This window comes from Myodes glareolus, chromosome 22 (assembly GCF_982192425.1).
Source record: "Myodes glareolus chromosome 22, mMyoGla1.1, whole genome shotgun sequence".
Lineage (NCBI taxonomy): Eukaryota > Metazoa > Chordata > Mammalia > Rodentia > Cricetidae > Myodes > Myodes glareolus.
This window is the reverse complement of record NC_142047.1, coordinates 9,077,534-9,101,112: the sequence shown is the minus strand read 5'-3', so window position 1 is coordinate 9,101,112 and position 23,579 is coordinate 9,077,534. Positions and strand designations below refer to the sequence as shown.

Genomic DNA, 23,579 nt, shown 5'->3' with positions numbered 1-23,579 from the left:
AGGGGAATTCTAGTAAGTGGTCTGGCAGAATGCTGCTGTAAAATCCCATAGGAACAGTCAGTGCTCTCTTTCCTCTTTCTACATGACTTTTTCATGAGCACATAACAATTGAAACAGGAACGTTGGTGACAAATGGAACTCCATTGCCCTCTAGGATCTGATGTGTTTGAAGTGAGGAGCTGAATTCACAGTGGCTCATACTCAACTCTATAGAAAAAGTGCTTCTCATGCCCGGCCTTCCCTCAGAATGGAGGGACAATCTCCATTTAGAATTCCCTAACAGAGACTAAGAAAGGGGCGGGACTAACACATTGGGGAGGGCCAGATACCGAAAACTTAAGAGTGTGTGTGTGTGTGTGTGTGTGTGTGTGAAATAATTGAGAGTTATGTGGTGAAACTCAGACTCTATGCATAATGCATGTATGTGAGTATAGAAATCAGGAGAGCTTTTTAATTGTTTCACGTGTGAGGGGCTGGAGGAAAGAGAGGGAAGACACACAGACATCTGACAACATAGGTCACCAGGGCCCCTGTCACAATCCCGCCTCTGATGCTGCCATCTCTGTATAATGTAAAGTAAGATATTGAGGAAGAAGCAAGCTTCTGAGGGAAGGACAAATCATGTCAAGTAGCTTTTCTTCTCGTTACATTAAGTATGTCAGGTTTGCTTCCCCTGAAACCATTCCTGAGGAGGGAGGTCCCACCAATGCAGTCATGTGTGAGATAACTCATGCATGTACAAATGAGTGGCTTGCTGGCTCACAGACTGCCCAGTACTTAAGGGGACCAGCAGGTCTATTTGTCATGGGCTCTGACTAACTTTTGTAAATTGTAAATGCAATAGTTACCTAGACAGGCAACAAGAATTCAAGTGCCATGCATGGCATTTTGCGTGCTTACTTCTAGATGCTTCAACATGTTGATCACAGTGGTCATATTCTGTGTTGCTATGTTGCCTTGACTAGTATCTACTCTAGTCATTTAATTATAGTTGTTGGGGGTTTTTGGAATTTTTGTTTGTTTTTTGTTTTGTTTTCATTTTAGTTTTTTGAGACAGGGTTTTCCTGTGTGGCTGTCCTGGAACTCACTCTATAGACCAGGCTGGCTTCAAATTCAGAGAGATCCGCCTGCCTCTGCCTCCCAAGTGCTGGGATTAAAGACGTGTGCCACCACTGCCTAGCTAATTTTAGTTGTTTTAACCGAAAATAACTCTCCATAATTAACTTCACTTTGTCTTTCTAGAAGTTACTTTTGCTTCTAAATTAGCAGGGGATAAGAAGACAAATAAAGACACAGTCACTAGTTTACCTGACTATTGCCACAGATTCTATTTCTCCCACCTCCTTTAGGATAGAGGTTAACAGATAAAGTGATTAAAACATTGTAATAAACCAAAACTCTTTAATGGACTTTAAGTATAAGTTGTTGTGCCAGAATCCCCTGGGCTTGGCTTTCACTCTTACAACCTTTAAAGGCTTATTTTATTATTTTAATTATACGTGTGTACCTGTGTCTATGAGGGATCTGCACACAATAGCACAGGTGACTGCAGAGTTGGAGTTACAGCCATGGTGAGCCACCTAAGGTGTGTCCTGGGAACCAAACGTGGGTCCTCTAGAAGATCAAGCAGTACGTGCTCTTAACTGAGCCGTCTCTCCTGCCTATTGTTAAAATGGTTTTGAAATTTAATGTCCTCATGCTGCCCTCAATTGTAAAGCTAAACATTTTCTCATGTTTGCCAAGTTTGGGGTGGAGGGTTTCTGTTTGTTTGTTTGTTTGGTTTTTGTTTTTTGTTTTGTTTTTTCATGTGTTTGTTTTTTGTTTTGTTTTGTTTTGTTTGGGGACGGGGTCTCATTATGCAGTCCTGGTCTGTCTAGAACTTACTGTGTAGACCAGGCTGGTCTTGAACTCACCAAGCTCTCTCTGCCTCTGCCTCCCAAGTACTGAGATTAAAGCATACACCACAATGGCTAGCATCTGGTTTGCCAAGTTAATGTTACTCTTCAAGTACACCTTTACACAGTTAAATTTACATGAGGCATCCAGTGCGTTAGATACATTGAACTTCTGAGTTTATGCGCAGCTGTTGCCTAGAACCAGAGTGATTTCTTTTGGAATAAGTAGAACCCATAGAACTTAGAAGAAGAGACATTCCATCCTGCAGTCCATCAACCTGACCTTCTGGCTGAACATTCCCAGAAAAGCCATAAGGAGGGCTTGGGCATTCTGGACTCTGTCTTTTCTTAAAGGTGGGAAAGTTGGAGGAGGGGGCTATTGATTGATCTATTGATTGATCAATTGATGAATTACATTAGGCTCCAGAGTGTCTTGAGCTATCACTCCTGGGTTTTATACTTTCATCAATCTATTCATCCTTAAAAACATGTTTAAGTTTAAATGAGCATTGTAATTGGTATTTAGCAGTGTTTTTGTACCAAGACATACAGGGCCTTTCCTGTGGTCTGCTGTGTATCACTTAGTAGTAATCTTCTCCCTGTTCTGATTTCAGTAAGAGATCCGCCACAGAGCGGCAAATAGAAGCCCACTTGAGGTTTCCAGGCTGACTCTAGGCCGCTGCGGTTGCCTAGGAAATGCTGATGTTGCTTCCTGTTACTGGGTTCTCCTCCTCTTAGTTGTGTGTGCCTTCTTATTCACTTCTTCTTCCTTTCCTTCGTTCTTCCTTCCTTCCTCCTTTCTTTTTTATTTATTTCTTTGTTTCTTTCTTTCTTTCTTCTTTTTTTCTTTTTGCTTGGAAACAGTCTCACTCTGTAGCCCAGGTTGACCCAGAAGTTACTATGTAGCCCAGGCTGGCCTCGAAGTCATCAAGATCCTTTTGCTCTCTTCCCACACGGTGATCCAATGCCCTCACACCACCTCTGGTTGTCGGACGTTCCTCATGTAACTCTGTTGATGCCTGTTCATGCCTAGAATAACCTAGGTCCAACTCCTCGGCCTCCCTGGACCTCAGCACTCCTGTTCTCTCCGAGGGTTTGTAGCAGAACTAATTAGAGGAAAACAGTCTTATCTTAGATACTCTCCCAGGACAGGACGTTGCTATTTCGGATGCCAGCCGTATTGCTGCCCTGGGTGATGATGGGCGAGCCCACAACTGGAAACTTAGTTTCCTAAACATCTACACTGCGAAACAGTGTAGATTCCTCAATCCACAACTGAGATCGTACAGTAAACACAAAATACGGCTCCTAAAGATGTATTCTCACTTGGGAGCCCAACATATTCTCTTAAGACTATTGAACTGGATACCTTTTGATGTTAGGTAATGTAATGTTCAAGAGACTTTTGTTAGTGTTACAACTCATATTTAATGGCTGAGGAAAATATAAACAGAATCCAATGTAAATTGAAAGAGCATAGAACTGAGAATATTTAGAAGGAATTACATGTTGCTTAGTCTCCCAGCGGGGAGAGGGTGATGGGTGGGGGATAGTCTGGGAGCGAGCTTATGTTGCGGTTTCAGTTCAGGCTTTGGTAGGACTATTGCTGGTAAGTCTCTGTTTCAGAACATGGCTGTAAAAAAGCTTAGTGGGCTGAGAATCTTAATGGGAAGCCACTGTGATAATTCTGCCTTGTGCTGGGGGTCTAGGGGTGACTCTGAAGGTAGAATAGATTGAAGATGAGCCATGAAGTTGTGCTCATGTAGGGATTCTACTGTTTGCTCTTAGCTGTGTGTCCAAGACTTTCAGTCACATGAAAGGTGATGAGGATTTTTGGAAGACTGAGGCCTTCCCTTCTGCCCCCATGGCAGGCCACAAGGAAAAAGGTGTGGCAATGGACATGAAATTCAGGAAACCATTTCAGTGGAATCGCCAGTGCTTTGTGTGAGGGGAAAGAATCATAGCAAGAAGATTCACAGGGAGGTGGGAATTAATGAAAGCAGCCTTTGAGGGTTGGTGATGTGCCTGAAACAGTTACAGGGGACTCGGAGTGACAGAATCAGAGCTGAGAAGGTCAGAGTTATAGGGGACCTTGGGCCGGCTGGGGTGGAGCTCTCCCGGGGAACTATACAGACCCTGAACAACGAAGGAAAAGCTGGTGTTAATTGGATTCAACATGTACATGACCTAGTGTCTCTGGTGTGACAGAAGTGGTGAGCTACTTAGGTCATTGGTTATAAAAATTATGTAGTCAGAGTTGTTTTTTTTAATTAGTCTTCCTTATATTTTGCATGTGCAAGTATGTCCCATGCATCATATATGTGCCTGGTGCCTGTAGAGACCAGAAGAGGGAGCTGGATGCCCTGGAGCTTGAGTTAGCGACAGTTGTGAACCACCATGAAGGTGCTGGGAATTGGACCCCAGTCCTCTGAAATACAAATGCTCTTAACTGCTGAACCCTTGCTCCATTTTCTAAAAGTCAGCTTGTGTGTGTGTGCACATTTTTGAGTGCATGTGCACGGATGTACACATGTAGAGGTCAGAGGGCCATGTTAGGGTGTTCTTCTCAATTGTTCTCCACCTTATTTTATGGAACAATATCTTTCACAGACTCTGGAAGTCTCTGATTCAGCCAGACAGACTAACCCCAAAGTACCCAGGTCTCCCTGTGTTCCATCATCAGAGCTAGCATTAGAGAGACGGGCCTCCACAGCTGGTTTCCATGTAGGTTGCAGGCAGTCAAATTCAGGTCCTCATGCTTAAATGGCAACCACTTTACTAGCTGATCCAGGCAGCAATCCAGTCCCTCAAAATTTGTTTTAAGAGGATGTTTGTGGGGAATATCAAGGTTATACTAGAAGAATGAGAGCCCAATAGATAGCCTGAAGGCCAGGAGCTGTAGCTGCAACGATCTTATTGTAAGTGTTTACCCTGAAGGACTTGGCCATATCTGGGGAAATCCCAGGGTTTTCACAAGTTCACACAGATCCAGGTGACACTCTGGGCCCTGAATCCATGGCTGTTATCATTTGAAGTCCAGACTGTTTCAATGAGAGTGAGATCAGAGAAAATGAAGATAAAGTATGGACCAATTTTATGATTACAGTCAATCATGGAATCCAAGGGAGCCTTCTCTTCTAAAAAAATATTTTATTTTGTGTGTGTATATGTATATGCACGCTCACACACGTGTGTTGCCGTGTGTGCCGCAGTGCCCATGTGGCAGTTAAGAGGACAACTTTCAGGAGTGCCTCTCCTTCCGCCGTGTGGGTCTTGGGGATTGAACTCGGGTCATCGGATTTGATCAGCGCCTTTAGCCACTGAGCCCAAGGTAGCTTTCTTCTCTAAAGAGATGCACAGAAACAGTCTTCAGGGAGTTGCAGAGGATTCGGCTGGCAGCTAAACGACCTCTCAGGCGACCAGAATGATTCGGTAGCAGATTTAGATTAGCCCAATCGCTTGCTATGCAGACATTCTATCTCCTGCCCAGCCGTCAAAGAATCTTGTGTCTGACTTCCCTTCTTGTATTCATTTGTTTCCAGCCCTGATGACTCCTGAGGTGTGAGGTTTCCAGTCAGATGTCCATTAGTGATGCACAGTCAGTCCTTTCTCCCTTGGCCAAACAAATGGTGATTGCTTTTTATATAAAGGCAGATCTGACCTTTATGATAACCCTGTCATGATGCACTTAATAAAATTAAGCAGACAAGGCCTTTATATTTCCTTATTTTAAGATAAACAGCTTCATTCCTAGTGAACATAGGAAACAATGAGCACCAATGGATGGGTAGTAAGATCCTTGGAGAATCTTTTAGCTGCTTGTTAATTGGCTAAGTACGAAGACTCTTGAGAAGCTGAAACAGGAGGACCACAGTGACTGACTCCAAGGCCAGGCTGGACTGCATAATGAGTTCCAGACCAACCTGGAGCTAACAGGAAGCTTAGAATTCGATGGTTGCCTTGGAGGAGAGTTAATCTTTAAAACAAATCTGTTTTTAAACATGTTCTGCTCCCATCTCTTCAGCAGCCGTCATAATTCCACCCGTATGCTTTGTCCCCAACTAGGGCATCATTGCGGAATATAACAGAATCAACGATGTGAAGGAAGATGACGACACCGAGAAGTTTAAGGAGGCCATCGTGAAGTTCCACAGGCTGTTTGGGATGCCCGAAGAAGAGAAACTTGTCAACTACTACTCTTGCAGCTACTGGAAGGGGAAGGTCCCCCGGCAGGGCTGGATGTACCTCAGCATTAACCACCTGTGCTTCTCCTCCTTCCTCATGGGCAGGGAAGGTGAGTGGGTGCGCTTCAGTGGGAGCCTTTGGGAAGTCAGTCCACGGAGGCTTTCCCAGAACTCATAAACCAAGTCAGAATATCAAAAGCATGTATGTAGAGGTGAGTCAAGATCTTTTCCTGGCTACTTAATGAGCGAATTCAGTTATTTTCAATTCAACAACTGCAAACAAATTGCTTATTGAGCACTCGAGGGTCACCAAAGGTAGCGTTGGCATGACTTCAGTCTGTAATAATTCTGATCACAGAGTTTATGTGATACGCGTTATAACTAACAAATGAGGCTACAAACACAGGGCCGGGAGCTCAGAAGAGTTTGTAGGGAAGGTTGGGAGCAGGGCTGGGAGGTTACCCGATCTGGAAAGGCACTAAAGTAGTGTTGCCTGTGCTCAGCCAAGCTGGTGATCCGGTGGGTGGACATCACTCAGCTGGAGAAGAACGCCACGCTGCTTCTGCCAGACGGGATCAAAGTGAGCACGCGATCCAGTGAGCATTTCTTCTCCGTGTTCCTCAACATCAGCGAGACATTCAAGCTGATGGAGCAGCTTGCCAACATCGCCATGAGGCAGCTCTTGGACAATGAAGGATTTGAACAAGACCGGTCCCTGCCAAAACTCAAGAAGAAATCTCCCAAAAAAGTGTCCGCTCTGAAACGGTGGGTGAGAGGAACTGTAGAACTCAGGGATGGATGGAAAACCTTTCCATTCACGCAGGTTCTGAGTTCTGACCAGCTTCCAGCTTGTGAGCCCTTTCCTGAGCATAGGTACAATGGGGAAAGATGGCCTGAGCCACCCCTGGTCAGGGAAAGACTGCCTGAGCCACCCTGTGTCGGTGAGCTAGACAGGCAGGATGCGTTCCTCCAGCACGCAGTGGGATCTCTGCTGGCCTTAAGTACAGCGGGCCCAGGATGACCTCAAGTGACCTTTCATGGGGCTGCTCTTTGCTGGGTTCATGGGTTATAGACAGGTGCACATTTTGTGCAGAAGGATGGACACAAGGGGGCAGCCCAAGAGAGAAACACTAAAAGCAGCTGGTCAGAGGCCAGTACACAGGCAGAGAGGCTGCAGGGAAGCCTGTAAGGTTGTATGCAGAAGTTGAAAGTATCGGCTCTGGACACCCCAAGACCAAGTTCTCGGCACAAAGGGATTTTATTTTCTCCAGATGGACAGAGGACAGAGAATAAGAGACAAACACAGAAGCTAGAGGGTGAGGGAGAAGGGGAACGGAACTAGGGAGAAGGAGCAGGGTGTTTGTCTAAGGCAGGGGTCAGGATGGGTGGGAACAAAGGATTGGCTCAGGATAGAGAGGAAACAGACCTGGCACAGAGGGGAAAGGCAGTTTATAAAGGAACAAGGGAAACCCCGTCTTAAGATGAGGTGTTTAATTTTGATTGGGCATGTTAATTAGGCTTTTGACAGCTGGACCTTGGTAGTCAGCCTCAGGAATAAGAAAGTGTCCACAGAAGGGAGTAGACCTTGGTGGCTAGCTTTAGGAATATAATCTAATACTGTTATTGTTGTTGTTGTTTTAGCAAGGCAGAGGGAGTAGGAGAGAAGGGCAAGGCCTGTCAGAGACATGCTTGCTGTACTCGGGTCGACTAGAGTCCCTTAGAAGGAGTCAGGGAAGAGTGTGTCCAGGGCATAAGGAAGGGCAGTTTTGATTACGTTGCGTGGAGTTGCCTCCAGGACATCAGGATGGAGGTCATTCCTGTTAAGGTCCATGCAGGTAGAAAGAGTGGGAGCCTGAAAGGAGGTGGTTAAGATGTCTTCCACGTGGAGTTTGACATCCTAGTGCACAACAGATTTATTAATTATCTTAATGAATTATATAGATGGCAAAAGTCAAAGGCAATTAACAGAGGAAACATCAAAGGCCATTGACGGAGAAGGGATGGATTTTTTTTTTTTCAAGTTTGGAAAATCTTTGATGCCGTGTGACTTTTTCTACAGAGACAGGAACTAGTGCCCATTCATCCCAGATATGACATCAGTGACCGATAAGAGAAATGATTCACCCACATCTAGCTTAGGGGCCAGTGAGTTTATTGAGGTTGCCTCCAGGAGCCTAAGTTTGTCACTGAGAAGCCCACCTTGGCATGGCATCTACTCCTGGGGACACCTGTGTCACCTTCACTGTGGTGTGGCCGCTCAGCCTGATGGAGGGCCTTCTCCCAGCAGTTGGTAACACTCCTAAAGCCCTGGAAGGCCTGGTGGATGGTGTGTGTCTCTGCCGATCCTAGGCCTGGGAAGATCATGTCTTAGGAGTCCCCCTCCTCCCTCCAGGAGTGGGTGTTGCCAGGCAGGGGGTAGTGGCTGTACAACAGAACAGGCTGGATGCAGGGATCTGATGGGAATACTTCCTTGGTGAGAGTGGCTACCCTAGTTAAGCCCAAGGATACAGCTTAAGAAAACAGTCTTCAGTGAGATCTCTAGGAGGGAAGAGGATGCCGATGTGTGCCGCTCCAGAGCTGATGAGGACCGAGGTGATTTTACAGACAGCAGAGGGAGGTGGGGGACCCTTCTGCATTCCCCCCTCTTCGCTGTGGGAAGCCAGGTGCAAAACTAGGCCGTCTATAGGCACGGTGGGCTGGAAGCCTGAGGGGAGAGTTCTCAACAGGGGAAAGGGTGTCAGCAGAGGCCTCAGGTGAGATCTAGAACTTATTCCCAGGTCTCTTCTCACTGTCCTGTAGTTCAGGGTGGAGACTGACAGCCAGCAGACTCGCTTCGCTGTTCGTGATGTCACTAAGTCTGACGTCATTAGGTCTTTCAGGGCTATGCAGACAAACCCTGTCTCAAAAAAACAAAACAAAATCTTCAAAAATGACTCTGGATATAAAAAAAAGTCCAAAAACCTCTTTAGAAATTCTTGAGTTATTTAGAAAGAGAATGGGCTTCCTTGTTCTTACTTTGTCCAAGAATTTTTTTTTTTTTTGCCATTTACCTATGTTAACTGTAAAATGGCTGGCTGTAGTAAAATGAAGCTGTACTCTGAGATCGCCAGGTTGGAGTCCCACTAAGGTGCAGCTACGGATGGGACCAACAGGGCCATAGTGGGGAAGCACTGGTGCCTCTCTTTGTGACCAGAGCTGTAGTTATTGGTTTGCAGTGATCTGGATGCCAGGGCAAAGAGCGAGCGGTACCGTGCCCTTTTCCGGCTGCCCAAAGATGAAAAACTGGATGGCCACACCGACTGCACCCTCTGGACTCCCTTTAACAAGATGCACATTTTGGGTCAGATGTTTGTCTCCACAAACTACATCTGCTTCACCAGCAAGGAGGAAAACCTCTGCAGCCTCATCATTCCACTCCGTGAAGTAAGTGTCAAGTGGAAATCCGTATTTTAGGACGTCCATTTATAAGGTTGTTATCGGTTGTCTTCATCGTCTCTGTCTCCTTTGAGCAGAAGCTCACCCAGTCAGCTAAGCTGACTGCCAGTGATTGCGCTTGTCCCCAGCCCTGGTGCTGAGGCTAGCCAGGTGCAGCCATGTAGGCTGGTGTCATTCAAACTCCTCTCCTTACAGCGTATACATCGAGTGTTCTTATCCACACCATGCCATTGCTCCAGGGCCGCCGCCGCCTTCTTCTTCTTTTCTTCTTCTTCTTCTTCTTCTTCTTCTTCTTCTTCTTCTTCTTCTTCTTCTTCTTCTTCTTCTTCTTCTTCTTCTTCTTCTTCTTCTCCTTCTCCTTCTCCTTCTCCTTCTCCTTCTCCTTCTCCTTCTCCTTCTCCTTCTCCTTCTCCTTCTCCTTCTCCTCCTCCTCCTCCTCCTCCTCCTCCTCCTCCTCCCCCTCTTCCTTCCTCCTCCTCCTCCTCCTTCCTCCTCCCCCTTCTCCTCCTCCTCCTCCTTCTTCTTCCTCCTCCTCCTCCTTCTTCTTCTTCTTATTCCTCCTCCTCCTCCTTCCTCCTCCTCCTTCTTCTTATTCCTCCTCCTCCTACCTCCTCCTCCTCCTTCTTCTTCCTCCTCCTCCTCCTTCCTCCTCCCCCTTCTCCTCCTCCTCCTCCTTCTTCTTCCTCCTCCTCCTCCTCCTCCTTCTTCTTATTCCTCCTCCTCCTCCTTCCTCCTCCTCCTTCTTCTTATTCCTCCTCCTCCTTCCTCCTCCTCCTTTTTCTTCTTCTTCTTCCTCCTCCTCCTTCTTCTTCCTCCTCTTTCTCCTCCTCCTCCTTCTTCTTCCTCCTTCCTCCTCCTCCTCCTCCTCCTCCTCCTCCTTCTTCTTCTTCTCCTCCTCCTCCTCCTCCTCCTCCTCCTCCTCCTCCTCCTCTTCTTCTTCTCCTTCTCCTTCTCCTTCTCCTTCTCCTTTTCCTTCTCTTCTTCCTCCTCCTCCTCCTCCTTCTTCTTCTTCAAGATGTTGTTCAGTGCTTGCCCTCAGTGAGTGCTGACGATGCCTGTGATGGGCAGTGCAGAGCTGCCAGCCCTGTGTTTCCCAGTCAGTCACATTCTGGTCCTTCTCAGAAGCTAAGGTGAGCAGAGTTTTTAGATCCCCTGTGTGAAGAGTCCATGGTTCTCTTCCACTCTGATGTTCTTCTCTCTCTTTTTAAAGTGTTAGCTGAGTAATCAAATTTTCTTTTTTTCCTGTATTTTAAGAGTAATGCATTATTGTCATAGCAAATTTGCAAAAGTCAGATAATAAGAAGACAAAAATTCCCTCCTAGCACAGCTTTTCCTGTGCATTATTGTGTATATGTCAATAATTTAGACTTAAATGTGGGGGTTGTTTTTAGTTTTACTCATCTAACAGTGAGTATCCTTAAATTATTTCCCAAAGTCATTAAATAACTTTCTACAATGTAACTTTAATGACTATATATTATTGCATTAAATGTATGTACGTATTGTATTCACCTATTTATCTAGGGTTGTGCCCTTTCCCTTCTGCTGTTTTTCCCATCAAGTGTATAAATTTCCTTATGCTATAGATTACAAATTCCCTGAAGCCGGATTGGTCAATCACAAAGAACACAAACTACCAAACAGTTGACATATTCAGTTCACTTTGTCATAGGTTTAGCTAATCAATATTCAAACATATGTGGAGGCCAGGATAATTTACTGGGATCAACTACATTTACACTTAGTGATTCATATTTTTTCTTGCAAATTCACCTTGATTGGTAATTTTTTCACTTAGTTCTAAGCATAGTTTTCAATTATGTATGTGTGTGTGTTTGTGTGTGTATGTGTGTGGGATGTGTGTGTTTGTGTGTATGTGTGTGTGAGAGACGTGTATATATGTGTGTATGTGTGTGTGATGTGTGCGTATATATGTGTGTGTGATGTGTGCGTATATGTGTGTGTATATGTGTGTGATGTGTGTGTATATATGTGTGTATGTGTGTGTGATGTGTGTATATATGTGTGTGTGTTTGTGTGTATGTGTATGATATGTGTATATGTGTGTATGTACGTGTGTGTGTGAGAGACGTGTGTGTATATATGTGTGTATGTGTGTGTGATGTGTGCGTATATATGTGTGTATGTGTGTGTGATGTGTGCGTATATATGTGTGTATGTGTGTGTGATGTGTGTGTATATGTGTGTGTACGTGTGTATATGTGTGTGATGTGTGTGTATATATATGTGTATGTGTGTGATGTGTGTATATATGTGTGTATGTGTGTGCATTTGTGTATATGTGTGTATGTACATGTGTGTGTGTGTGTGTGTATGTGATGTGTGTACATGAAAGCCACAGCACAAGCGTGGAGCTCAGCAGACAATGCCGTGGCTCTGACTGTCTTCTAACTTTACATTGGCTCCGGGGTGGAACACGGGTCTCTAGGCTTGCAGCACAAATCCTTTATCTGTTGCGCCACCTTGCTGGCTCTTAGCATGATTTCCTTCATCAGATTCTGCCTGGACAAGGTATAGCAGTTACCCAGAGCGACAAGGGAAATGCACTTTGGAATCAAGAATGGGCGTCATTATCCAACGTGCAGATGAAGTTTAACTCTGCCCAGACTGCAGACCTCTGAATAGAGAAAATGCTAGCTTTAGATAGAAAGTTGGAGCTATGATGGACATGCTACTTCATGTTTGCCTTAAGATTTTTTTCCTTAATATGCTAAAAAAAATTTATTTTAGTACATTTGTGTTTGTTTGGGGTTGATGAAAACCCTGTTAAAAAACCATCAGCATTGGGCTTCGGAGACAGCTGTCAGTAAAGTGCTTGATGTTCAACCATAAAGATCTGAGTTTGCATCCTCAGGACCCATGTTTAAATTTAAGCATGGTGGTGTGCTCCTGTTGGTGGCAAAGGCTGAAGGATTCCTGGCGCTCTCTGGCCAGTCAACCTAGACGAATTGGTGAACTCCCAGATCAGTGAGCAACCCTGTCTCAAAAAGTAAGGTAGAAAAGTGATTGAGGGAGACATTCAGAGTTTTCTCAGTGCTCACAGAAAGCATGCAGAGACATGTGTCTTCGTTTCAAAGACAGATTTTTCTCTTTCCTCTTCTTCTGCTCTGTAGTAGACTTGAGTGAACACACAAGCACACACACACACAAACACACACACACACACACACACACACACAGAGTCTGCAGGTGTATGGGGCTTCAGTTGAGCTGTATATATAGTGTCTGCTCCAGAACAAGTCCTTGAAAGCGTTAGCTGCCAGGCCTTGGTATCTATGTGACGTACCCAGTGGACTGGTAGTGTTTTGAAAGCCATCCTAGCCTTTGCTTAATGAAAGGAGCCTGCATTGGAACCGCTTCCTCCCTCACTTATGAGGCCACAACTGTCTGTCTCCTTCGGCTCCATGAAATTTTAATGAAAAACGGGAATTTCTTTTCAGTTCTCAGCACCCTTGGCATCTGGGGCCAGTTATTGCTGCAGACTTGCAGCCCACAGGGTATCTGGCAGCGTCCCTGCCTGGGCAGCTGTCATTTCTCCAGCTGTGACAATCAAATACGCCTCTGGTCGCTGAAAAACAACCCCAAGTTTGGAGAAACCCAGAAAGATAGTTCTAGTTTCTGGTAGCGACTCCAGCTTGATTTGTACAAGGCATTGTGTTTCATTGGAGCAGAGTTGGAAGGATCGCCATTTGTCTAATGGTGGCACAAATGGCTCCTGCAGGGAGTTAGGACTTGGGCTCCTTTCCAGTTCTTCCCATGCAGTGACCCCCCCTTCCTGTTTCCTTAGGTAACCATTGTGGAGAAGGCTGACAGCTGCAGTGTGCTCCCCAGCCCCCTGTCCATCAGCACCAGGAACAGAATGACCTTCCTGTTCGCCAACTTGAAAGACAGGGACTTCCTGGTACAGAGGATCTCAGATTTCCTGCAGCAGACGACTTCTCGAATCTACTCCGACAGAGAGTTCTCGGGAAGCTGCAACAGTTCAGATGACGAGGTTGGTGGGAGCCACCCGAGCGTCCTGGGGTGCTCTTGTGCTCGGGCCTGGAGTGTGCACCTCCTTGTCAACTTGTTTGACTGTGAAATGTAACGGCTGTGCCAAGCCGCCAGCCCCAGTGCCCAGTGCAATATCTTAGCAAGATTGTTTTGGTATAAGGAATTAGTTTTCAGTCATAGATCTAACCCCCCCTTTATTTTTTGGTAATCAAGATTGAGCTGATGGCTTCACACATGCTAGGCGAGTATTCTGCTACAGAGCTATAACCCCAGCCTTCACCAAGTTCTCCAGGCTGGCCTTGACCATGCCATCCTCTAGCCTCAGCCTCAGCTGGGATTGCAGGCTTACACCTGCGGGCCCAGTTTAAGCCTCTTTGAGTTGGAGTTATCATGAAGTGATTTGACCTGGTTACAAGGAAAGTGACTCTTTTCTGTTTGGTAACTTCAGTGGGAAGGATACAGACGTCTCTAAGAAAAGTCAGACCTGAAATACAGCGTTGTTATGGTGCTGGTTCTGCGATGACATGCATGTTAGACTACCATCCAGGGAAGCAGTAGGAAGTTTTTGTTAGCTAACCCATGTTTAAAGATGGAAAGGTTGCATGTATCCTCCCTGTCCCTGCTGCCTGGCCACTTCTGTAGCATTTTTGAGATGCCAGAGAGTTTTCAGGGCTCTTGCTTCTTCTTCTTCTGTATCATGCTTCACAAAGAGACAAATCAAAGGAACAGATAACCAGTCACTTTTGTTGAAATAATACAAAGAGAATTCTTTGTTGTATTAGTTTGTTACTTGACAATAGTACTTGATTTCTCTGTAGATAATATAAATCTTGGAACATTTTTTTCCTTTTGTTTCTCTTATTGAGACAACATCTCACGTAGGTCAGGCTGTCTGCAACTTGCTGTGTAGCCGAAGATGACCTTTGATCCTGACTCCACCTCACACACACACACACACACACACACACACACGTGCCACCACACCCAGTTCATGCGTTACTGGGAGCAAATCCAGAGCACTGTGTACAGTGAGCACTCTCCCGCTGAGCTACATGCCCGGCCCTGGGAAGCCTATCTGAGCATTGAAATCCTGTTGTTTATAACTTTTGCCCAGTATAACTCCTTAAAACATATTGACATGTTGGCAACACCCCTGTCTCTTCACATAGCAAGAAGCATGCAGGAAAACGAATCCTGGCTTTTAATATCTGCACAGAACACAAAAGAAGTAAATTGTGCTTCCAGGCCCATCCACGAGTGCCCTTCTCCATTGACAGGTGTACTCTCGGCCCAGCAGCCTCGTTTCCTCCAGTCCCCAGAGAAGCACCAGCTCCGATGCCGATGGAGAGCGCACCTTTAACCTCAACGGCAACAGTGTCCCCACAGCCACACAGACCCTCATGACCATGTACCGGCGGCGATCTCCAGAAGAGTTCAACCCGAAACTGGTAGGTGCCTCTTGCTTTCTGCCAAAACTTGTTATATTAGAACAAAACCATAAAAACCTATTGCAAGGTTCATCTTAGGTAATTGTGCACATTTGCACATGCATGCATGCAGTGTACATGCATGTACACAGACCTCTGAAGCAGGAACTGTAGACAATTTCAAGACTGCTGGCTTTTGTGAATGCTGGGATCTGCATTCTGATTGCATACTCTTGACCACTGAGCCATCTCTCCAGCCCCCATGTAGATATCTTTAAAGTAATTAAACAAATTAATATCCATAGAAATGGCAAGAAATGTCTGTAGGAATATCTAACTTTTTTTTCATAAGCAGGTAAAACAATATTTATATAAATATGTCACCAGATAACAGAGTGCTTTACAGAAGCCTTGAACATTACAATACTGACATGACTACTTTTCTGTGTGTAAGCCAAACAACAAATAAGCACCTGCTTTCTCAACCCACACTTAAGAGTCACCAATTCACATGCACATAAAACCACAGGTACGATTAGCATTCTACTGGCCCGTTAAGTAGGACCCTGAGACTGAATGGAAAGCTTGGTGACAGAACAGGCTATGATCGATGGATAAAATAGTTCTACATTCTTGGGGTTCTGCTCAGAGTTGACTGTCCATTTCACAGAGATCTGTCCTTCCACGCTCTGATCTGTCATTTCGGTCGGTCCTCAGTTCTTCCCCTAAGAGCCTTCTGGGGCCTCAATCATACTCCATTATGTCTTTCAGGCCAAAGAGTTTTTGAAAGAACAAGCCTGGAAGATTCACTTTGCTGAGTATGGGCAGGGGATCTGCATGTACCGCACAGAGAAGACTCGGGAGCTGGTGCTGAAGGGGATCCCAGAGAGCATGCGCGGGGAGCTCTGGCTGCTACTCTCAGGTAAGGGAAGGCTTAGGGGCAGCGCTGCAGGGCACCTGTGGGGTTTCCTCCCAAGCTCCATCAGGCATCAAGTCCTTTGCGAAAAGAGCCTGTAGGCAGTTTTTACCTAGGGACGGCTGGTCAGCTCTGTCCTGCCAGCCAGCTCCCAGATAAGCACACAGAGACTTATTATTAATTATAAATATTTGGTCAATAGCTTGGGCTTGTTTTTAGCTAGCTCCTATAACTTCAATTAGCCCATTTCCATCCATCCATGTGCTGCCCGAGGCTCAGCTACATACTTCCCATCCTGCTCCTTCTGTGAGTCTCCTGAACGCCAAGACTCCGCCCTCCTTCTCGCTAGAAGCCATCTGCCCACCATCTCTTTATTAACCGATGAAACTAATACATATTTACGGTATATAAAAAGGGTGTTCCACAGCAAGAGCCCCAAATCAAAGCTGGACCTGGTTTCCTCCCCAGGTACTGAAGTCAGTTGTAGTAACTCTTCCTTCACAGGGTATCCAAGGCCAGCAGTTCCCCTTCTCCAATCCCGCCATTTCTCCTGTTTCTCCAGTGAGGCTGTTTAGCAGGAGGGAACAGAATCTGAAGTAGGAGTATAATGCTTTGTGAGTTGAAATGCCCCTCCCTCCTGGAGGTGTTACATCATTGAGAATATTCTAGGGGACTGTGTTGTGTGGGCTTTTCCTGGGGAGGTGTGGACATATGTCTGCTTACCCCAGCCAGGGCACCCATGGCTGACTAAAGAGTTCACTGAGGTCTAGTTAGTGAGCCAATGGGCTTAAACAGGCTTGTTTACCAGACACAGTGAGAGGGTAGCTACAGGAGCCTGGACCACTTCCTGTCATCTAAACCACTGAGAAGGTCTCCCAGAGATGATGACTGTCACTGATGCTATGCTTTGTCCTCAGAGCATGCTTTCCAAGACCCCCAGTCACTGTCAGCAAACACAGCAACATCCGAGCCTGTTTATACTACACATTTTCCTATACACACACATGCATGTTTATAATAAAGGCTAACTTATTAACTAGGCAAAGTAAGATATTAATATACAATAAGAAAGCAAAGCCATTGTAACAATAACATCCCACACTGAAAGTCATCTAAAATGGTGAACTAATTCCTGTGATTTTTTTTCTACTCAATATTTTTTTATTTTAATATTTTAGTCTTTTAGGATAAGCCACCACTATTTTCTGCCATCTGGAAACATCCAGTGAACCCCAGGAATCTTTGTACCCCAACACCAGAACATACCTTTGGTCATCACCCGTCTTTACTTCAATCATATATCAGTTGCCTTAGGTGATGAAGACAGGAAACGTCACACTCTATTGAGGTCCATGAAAACGTTTTTATTTGAACCTGGAGATGGCCTCATCCAATGATCATTTTTCAATCCTTTTACTTAAAAAAAAAATCATATTGAAACTTAAAGTTACTGGGCTTACAAGGAAACTTACAAACACTCGTGGGTCTTCCTAAAAGTAGATATAAATGATAAAATTGCCCCTCACGGGATATATCTCAGAAATAAGAGGATCAAATTCTAAAAATAAAATAAAATAAAGGTAAGATAGTTTTATCTATTTTGTGTAAACTTGGTTTGTTTGGTTCCCCCCCCCCCCCCCGCCATTTCCTTAAGTAGGCTAGACATAGGCTCTCATTTAGAAGCTAAACGTGAACTGGTCATGGTGGTAGATAGTTGTAGTCCTAAGACTAGGGAGGCTGAGGCAAGACAATCTCTTCAAGTCTGAGGCAGCCTGTGCTATCTAGCTAGTCCATCACCAACCTGGATTACTTGAAATTCCTGGTATTATTTCAGGAAAAGCAAAAGGAAGCTCAGGTTTGAGCACAGGGGGCTCTGATTACACATCAGAGAAGATCATTGTCGCGTCGAGTTCTCTTATCCAGCCTCTTCCTCCTCCGGTGTTTGGTGAACTGGTCACCTTGACAACCAAACTCAAAGCACTGACAGAGTACAGGGAAGGTTCGTTTCTCTCCTTCTCCTCAAAGTAGAACTTATTTTTAGCTACACTTTAGATTCAAATGAATTCACTATGACAGCAGTACACAGCAGCAGCACCTAGCCCACTGACAGAGACAGACATGAGTAGAGAGTTCTAGTTAGTGTTTTGATCAACGGGGGTGGGGGGCGGGGGTTGGGGTATATGTGACCAAAAGGTAGGATGTCTGCAGGTTACCCTTTGTTGAGTATATGTCCACACACTCATGAGTAGAGTTCGTGTGTGGAAGCCAGCATGCCCATAAGGGTCTTCCAGCTCCTGGCTGGGAAGCCCACATTGAGATCTATTGCCTGGCATGTCCCCAGGTTGTTGCATGAGGTCTGGGCTCTGGACCTACTGAACCCAAGCTCAGTCTGTCCCCAGGGAGAGCAGAGCCAATGTCAGGATGCTGCCAACCAGTCGGTCATTGTCAGGCACTAGGACAGGGCCGACCATTGGGACTCATGGTCAGCACAGACATTGTCACCATTCTCAAAAAATATCCCATGCCTTTGGTCAGTCATCCTTCATTTCCTTCAGCCAGAGGAAAGTGGTGGCTTCCTTCTCCGTCGCTGTAGATTGTCTTCTCTGGACATCTCAAGGGGATGAAGTCAGTGTTCGGTGAAGGCTGACTTCTACCTGGGACAGCATTTGCAGGGTTCCGGCATGACGCAGCCCACATCAACATCCCAGTCCTTGTTAAAGCCTGTGCTCGCGTCACACATTTATCATGTGGCAGACAGCTTAGGCTCTCCCTTGCGTTCCCTGAATGTCATTGCTGGGAGCGCTAACATGACTTTGGGATCCTTTTGTGTGCCCATGGGAGCAGAACTTCTGGCCCTCCTGAGGACAACCCTGGGAGGTTGGCCCGAGCAGCTGCATCTTCCCACATCCCCTCTGGTGATGCTGGAGGTTCAGCTTCTCCGCATCCCACTACACTACTGCCTTCTGTTAGCGCTCTCCTGGTGGCTGTGGAGTGCTTTCTAATTTGGGGCTTGGGTTTAAGGAAGGTTGGGCATTTATTTGTTTGTTTTTCTGTGTAGCTCGGCTGTCCTGGAACCCAAAGAGATCCACTTGCCTCTGCTTCCCGAGTGCTGGTATTAAAGACGTGTGCCACTACTACCCAGCTTGGGGAGGTTGTTTTTGTTGCTTTAGTTGTTTTTTAATTGAATATAATATTTTAATTCACTATTTTAATTCACTCTGAGTATTTCATACATGTAGATAATGTATTTTGGTCTTTTCACCCTTATTCTCCTCCAGCTCTTTCTGGACCTGCCGCTACTGGCTTTCTCCCAACTCCCAAATTCCTGTGTTCTTTCTCCTTCCTTTCTTCCTTCCTTCCTTCAGTCCTTCCTTCCTCCCTCCCTTCCTTCCTTCCTTTGTAAAACCAACTGAATCCCATTAATGTTGCCCGTGTGCATATGGGTGTATGGCCGTACACTGTGTGTAGTCAGCCTACCAGCTGCCACTCCCCTGAAGAAAGCTGACTCTTCCGTCCACAGCGGCCATCAGTTGTCAGCAGCACCTCAGCTAGGGGTGCAGCTTCAGGAGCTTCTGCCCCTTCCAGTCCAATAGACACCGGCTGACGGCAGTCTTTACCAATCTAAGGGTCTATCCACCCCCTGTTCTGTGTTGTCCCCTGAGCCTTGGGGACAGTTCCCATACCCCATTCAGAGCTGTGGTTTTGATGAATTTCCTCAATCAGTTATTGGCTGTTTATATGGTTTTTCTGTAAACATATCTACTGAGGTCCCTTGCCCAATTTTAATTTTGTAATATTTCAATTATTAAGTTATGAGAGTCTTTGAATTGGTTTTGGATACAAGCATCCGTTCCATCCCTGTCGCCTGTGTTTTTGCTGTCTGCATGCTTTGAAGCGCTGTTTCTCAGATTCCGAGGGAGTATGACCTTTCTTTTGTCACTGCACTTCGAAAGCATAAAACCTTAGACCAGTGGTTCTCAACCTGTGGGTCCCGACCCCTGGGGGGGTTGAACAACCCTTTCACGGGGATCACCCAAGACCATCCAAAACACAGAGATTTATATCACAATTCATAACAGTAGCAAAATTGCAGTTATGAGGTAGCAAAGAAAATAATTTTGTGGTTGGGGTCACCTCAGCGTGAGGAGCTGTACTAAAGGGTCACAGTGCGGGGAAGACTGAGAACCACGGGCTTGGACCTGTATTTCTAGTGAGACATGAGATTTAACTCACTGGTGCGTGTGAGTTGCCTTCTGTGTGGCAGAAGGAGTGACCTAACTCCCCTCCTCTCCATAGGAACCTTGTATTGTCCTGGTGTGATTTCTTAACAAGGCTCTGCTTCCCCGAATTGAGTTGTCCTAACTCCTCAGAAAGGGCAGCAAATATGGGGGTTTATGTCTAGATCGCAAGTTTTAAGCCATTGATTTATATATCTGCCTATGCCAGGATCGCACAGCCTCGATTCCCATAACTTTGTAGTAAGCTGTGAGGCAAAGGAATGTGAACCTCCAAAAACTGTTTTTCCTCTCAAGATCGTTTTGGCCAATAGGGTCACTTGCATTTCCAGAGAGTCTGGGGTCAGCTAATCAGTCTCCACAGCAAGGCCTCCTGTGGTTTGGATGGGTGCTGTGTTGGGTTGCAGGTGAGTGTGGTGTGGGCTCCCATCGTGGCAGCTCCAGTCTATGGCAGAGGGTCTCCTTCTGTTCAGATCTCTGTTCGTTTCTTTGAGCTGCTTGCATCTTGCAAAGTGTTAAGTCTGGCAGTTATTTCATTGCGCTTCTAAATATGTCCACCTTTGATCCTATCAGAAATGGAATCGCTTTCTTTCATTTGACAGTGAGTCATTGCTAGCATATATACATGGAGTTTATTTTTGTATATTTATCTTGAATCTTTAATATATTCATTTTCCCTACTTTGGTTTTTAATTCCATTAGCTAGTAACTAGTAATGGGCAGGTACTTCTCACATACTTGTTGCCTAATGATTAGTAATGGGTGGTTCCTTCTCACGTACTTGTTGCCTAGTGATTAGTAATGGGCGGTACCTTCTCACTTACTTATTACCCAGTGCTATGTCTCTTTTTGAATAGTGTCTGTCTGTTTGTCTGCTTTTGATGGGGCTTTTGTTGATTTGTTCATACTTTTTGCTTTTTTTGGCTATTGTTATATATGAATTTCCTGTATATTTAAAAAATTATTAATATCGGTATTATTTATGTTTTAGTATGCATCTGTGTGTATATTTGCCATTCGTGTAGATGTTCTGGAGACCAGTACAAGGCATTAAATCCCCTGGAGCAGGAGGTACAGGTACCTGTGAGGTGCCTGGCGTGGCTGTCAGGAACTGAACTCGGGTCCTCTTCGAGAGCAGCAGATGTTCTTAACTGCTGAGTTATCTCTCCAGCCCGCTTTGTTTATATTCTTTTGTTAGTATGTGTATTTGATGTGTGTGTGTGTGTGTGTGTGTCTGTGTGTGTGTGTGTGTGTGTGTGTGTGTGTGTATACCACAGCATACGTGTGGCAGTCAGAGAACAATGTATTTTGTGTTAATTCTCTTTCTGCTCTGGCTTCCAGAGATCAAACAACTCAGGAACCAGGCCTTACTGAGACACCCAAATTTCTTGTATAATTTTGTATTTTGGATAATTGCTCTTTATTGGATGCATGCTTTATTTGTGTTTTCTTCTGTCTTGTCTGTCTCCTTTGCACTCGGCCGATTGCTCTCTGATGAGCCAAGCTTTTGAGCTTACGTGGTCTCACCTGTTTCTACTTTTACTGCCTGTGGATATGGTTGATGTCATATCCAAAACCTGCTCTGTCAAGAAATGTCCTCCCTGTCTTCCTCTGGTGGCTTTTTGGCTTATGATCTGTGTGTGTTGATTGGGACCGTAGTGTGAGGCGAGGGTGCAGTCCATTCTTCTGCGTGTGGGAGCTCAGTTTGCCTGATGGTTATGTGAATCCACACTGATATTGTGCATACCCGGGGATTTTCTGTCTTCAAGAATGTTAACATGAATATCTCAAACCAGCAACTTTTGCCCCATTCTGCAACCCCCTGCCTACCATCCAAGGGTCCCCCTTCAGTAGTAGGGACCCATCGTTACTAGGAGGACCCTCAACCTTGCCCCTGCCTGCTGCCTTAGAAAGCCCTTACCTCTTCTGTGGCTTCCTTCTACACGACTGTCACCACTGCTGCGTGCTTTGCTAAGAAACAGGCCGGACAGGCGCTCCTGAGAGGCATTCCTCCTTCCCAGGTGAAATTTTAACAAATCTTCTCCTAAATTAAAAGCAAAGAGAGCAACTAAGAGTAAGAACTCAGCCTGGCTTTCCGTGTCAGCCCTCAGCATTCTGTGTGAGCTTGGAGTGCAGTGTTGTGGCCCTCTAGCTCCTGTGGGAAGGTGGAGTAGCCATGTTGCTGAGGGACTGAGAGGGAAGGAGGCACAGGCAAACGGCCAGTCTAGACGTCAGTGAGAACACCCTGCAAGGTGATTTTCTTTCTTTCGATGTCCTTTGATGGTTGGGAAAACAGAGTTTCAGCCAGCCCATGCTGTCTGTAGAGGGAAGAGTGGGATTTCAGCTTTTTTGATGTCCTGTTTGTTGTGTGCTTCCCAGGGGCCATCAACGAAAAGGCCACGCACCCCGGGTACTATGAGGACCTAGTGGAGAAGTCTATGGGAAAATACAATCTCGCCACCGAGGAGATTGAGAGAGACTTACACCGCTCCCTCCCAGAACACCCAGCCTTCCAGAACGAAATGGGCATCGCCGCTCTGAGGAGAGTGCTCACGGCTTATGCTTTCCGCAATCCCAACATAGGGTATTGCCAGGTAATTGCCATGAGCTTATGTCTGGGGAGGATTCGAGGTGTCCTCCAATCTTGATCCAACCTCAGTTCCTATGATCCTGACAGCAGAGCATTCAGATGAGACCTTGAGCCAGATCAACCAGCCAGGAGTTTAGAGTAAGCAAGGAAGCCAGAGCTGGCCCAGCCTTGCAGCAATGGCCCGGACCCCAGCAGGCAGAGGGCTTGCAATCCGCTTCTCCGGGTTCTCCCGCCATCTTTCCTCCCTCAGCGTGATCACTCTTAGCAAAGGGGCTGCTTTTTCTCAAAATACTGCTCCACACAGATTCCAGTCTGCTGTAAGGAGACATGTGGGGAGCCAAGGTACGCATATCGGGGACCCCAAAGCTGAAAAGCTTACGTGGGGAAACAGCAACAGCACTCTATACCTCGTCCCCTGGAGGCCTCTGAGCCGGCTGGGCTGCCCCACTATCAGCTGTTGGTCCTTCCCTCTGTCTGGGAGACTGCAAGCTGACCCACCCGCCATTCATCACGTCCAGTCCGTAGGGCCTCGTTGGTTAGTCCTCTGCAGAGCTAACCTCCTGCCTAACATTTGTTCCAACAAAGGAGACATTTCTTTTGTTTTGTTTGCCAGCAGATAATGGGCAGGAAGGCCCCCTCTGTGCTGATGGAGTCACTACAGCAGGGTGCCTCACCCTTGATGCTTTCGACATTGTGGGTGAGAGAGATGTAGGATAAACTCAAAGTGGTAGAATGGATATTTTAAAGTTTTTTGTTAATAATCTGCTTGGATGTAGGAGACATTCAATCACACAAAGTAGAATTTACTAAGGGGGTGCTGTTCCCTAATACCCCGAAGATAAACAGTATGCTAACCAGACCTTTAGAGATAAGCAAAATTCAT

At 45.8% G+C, this 23,579-nt stretch overlaps 1 protein-coding gene across 1 annotated transcript in view; it reads left to right on the top strand.

Moving 5' to 3' along the window:
- Positions 1–23,579, top strand: part of Tbc1d9 (TBC1 domain family member 9) — a 120,668-nt gene that overhangs the window by 73,019 nt on the left and 24,070 nt on the right. Inside the window, exons 4-10 of the mRNA XM_085682135.2 lie at positions 5,961–6,189; positions 6,583–6,844; positions 9,295–9,502; positions 13,323–13,529; positions 14,806–14,976; positions 15,727–15,877; positions 22,486–22,700. Of these exons, the coding sequence (XP_085538261.1) occupies positions 5,961–6,189; positions 6,583–6,844; positions 9,295–9,502; positions 13,323–13,529; positions 14,806–14,976; positions 15,727–15,877; positions 22,486–22,700 (1,443 nt within the window). The remainder of the gene's footprint in view (positions 1–5,960; positions 6,190–6,582; positions 6,845–9,294; positions 9,503–13,322; positions 13,530–14,805; positions 14,977–15,726; positions 15,878–22,485; positions 22,701–23,579) is intronic.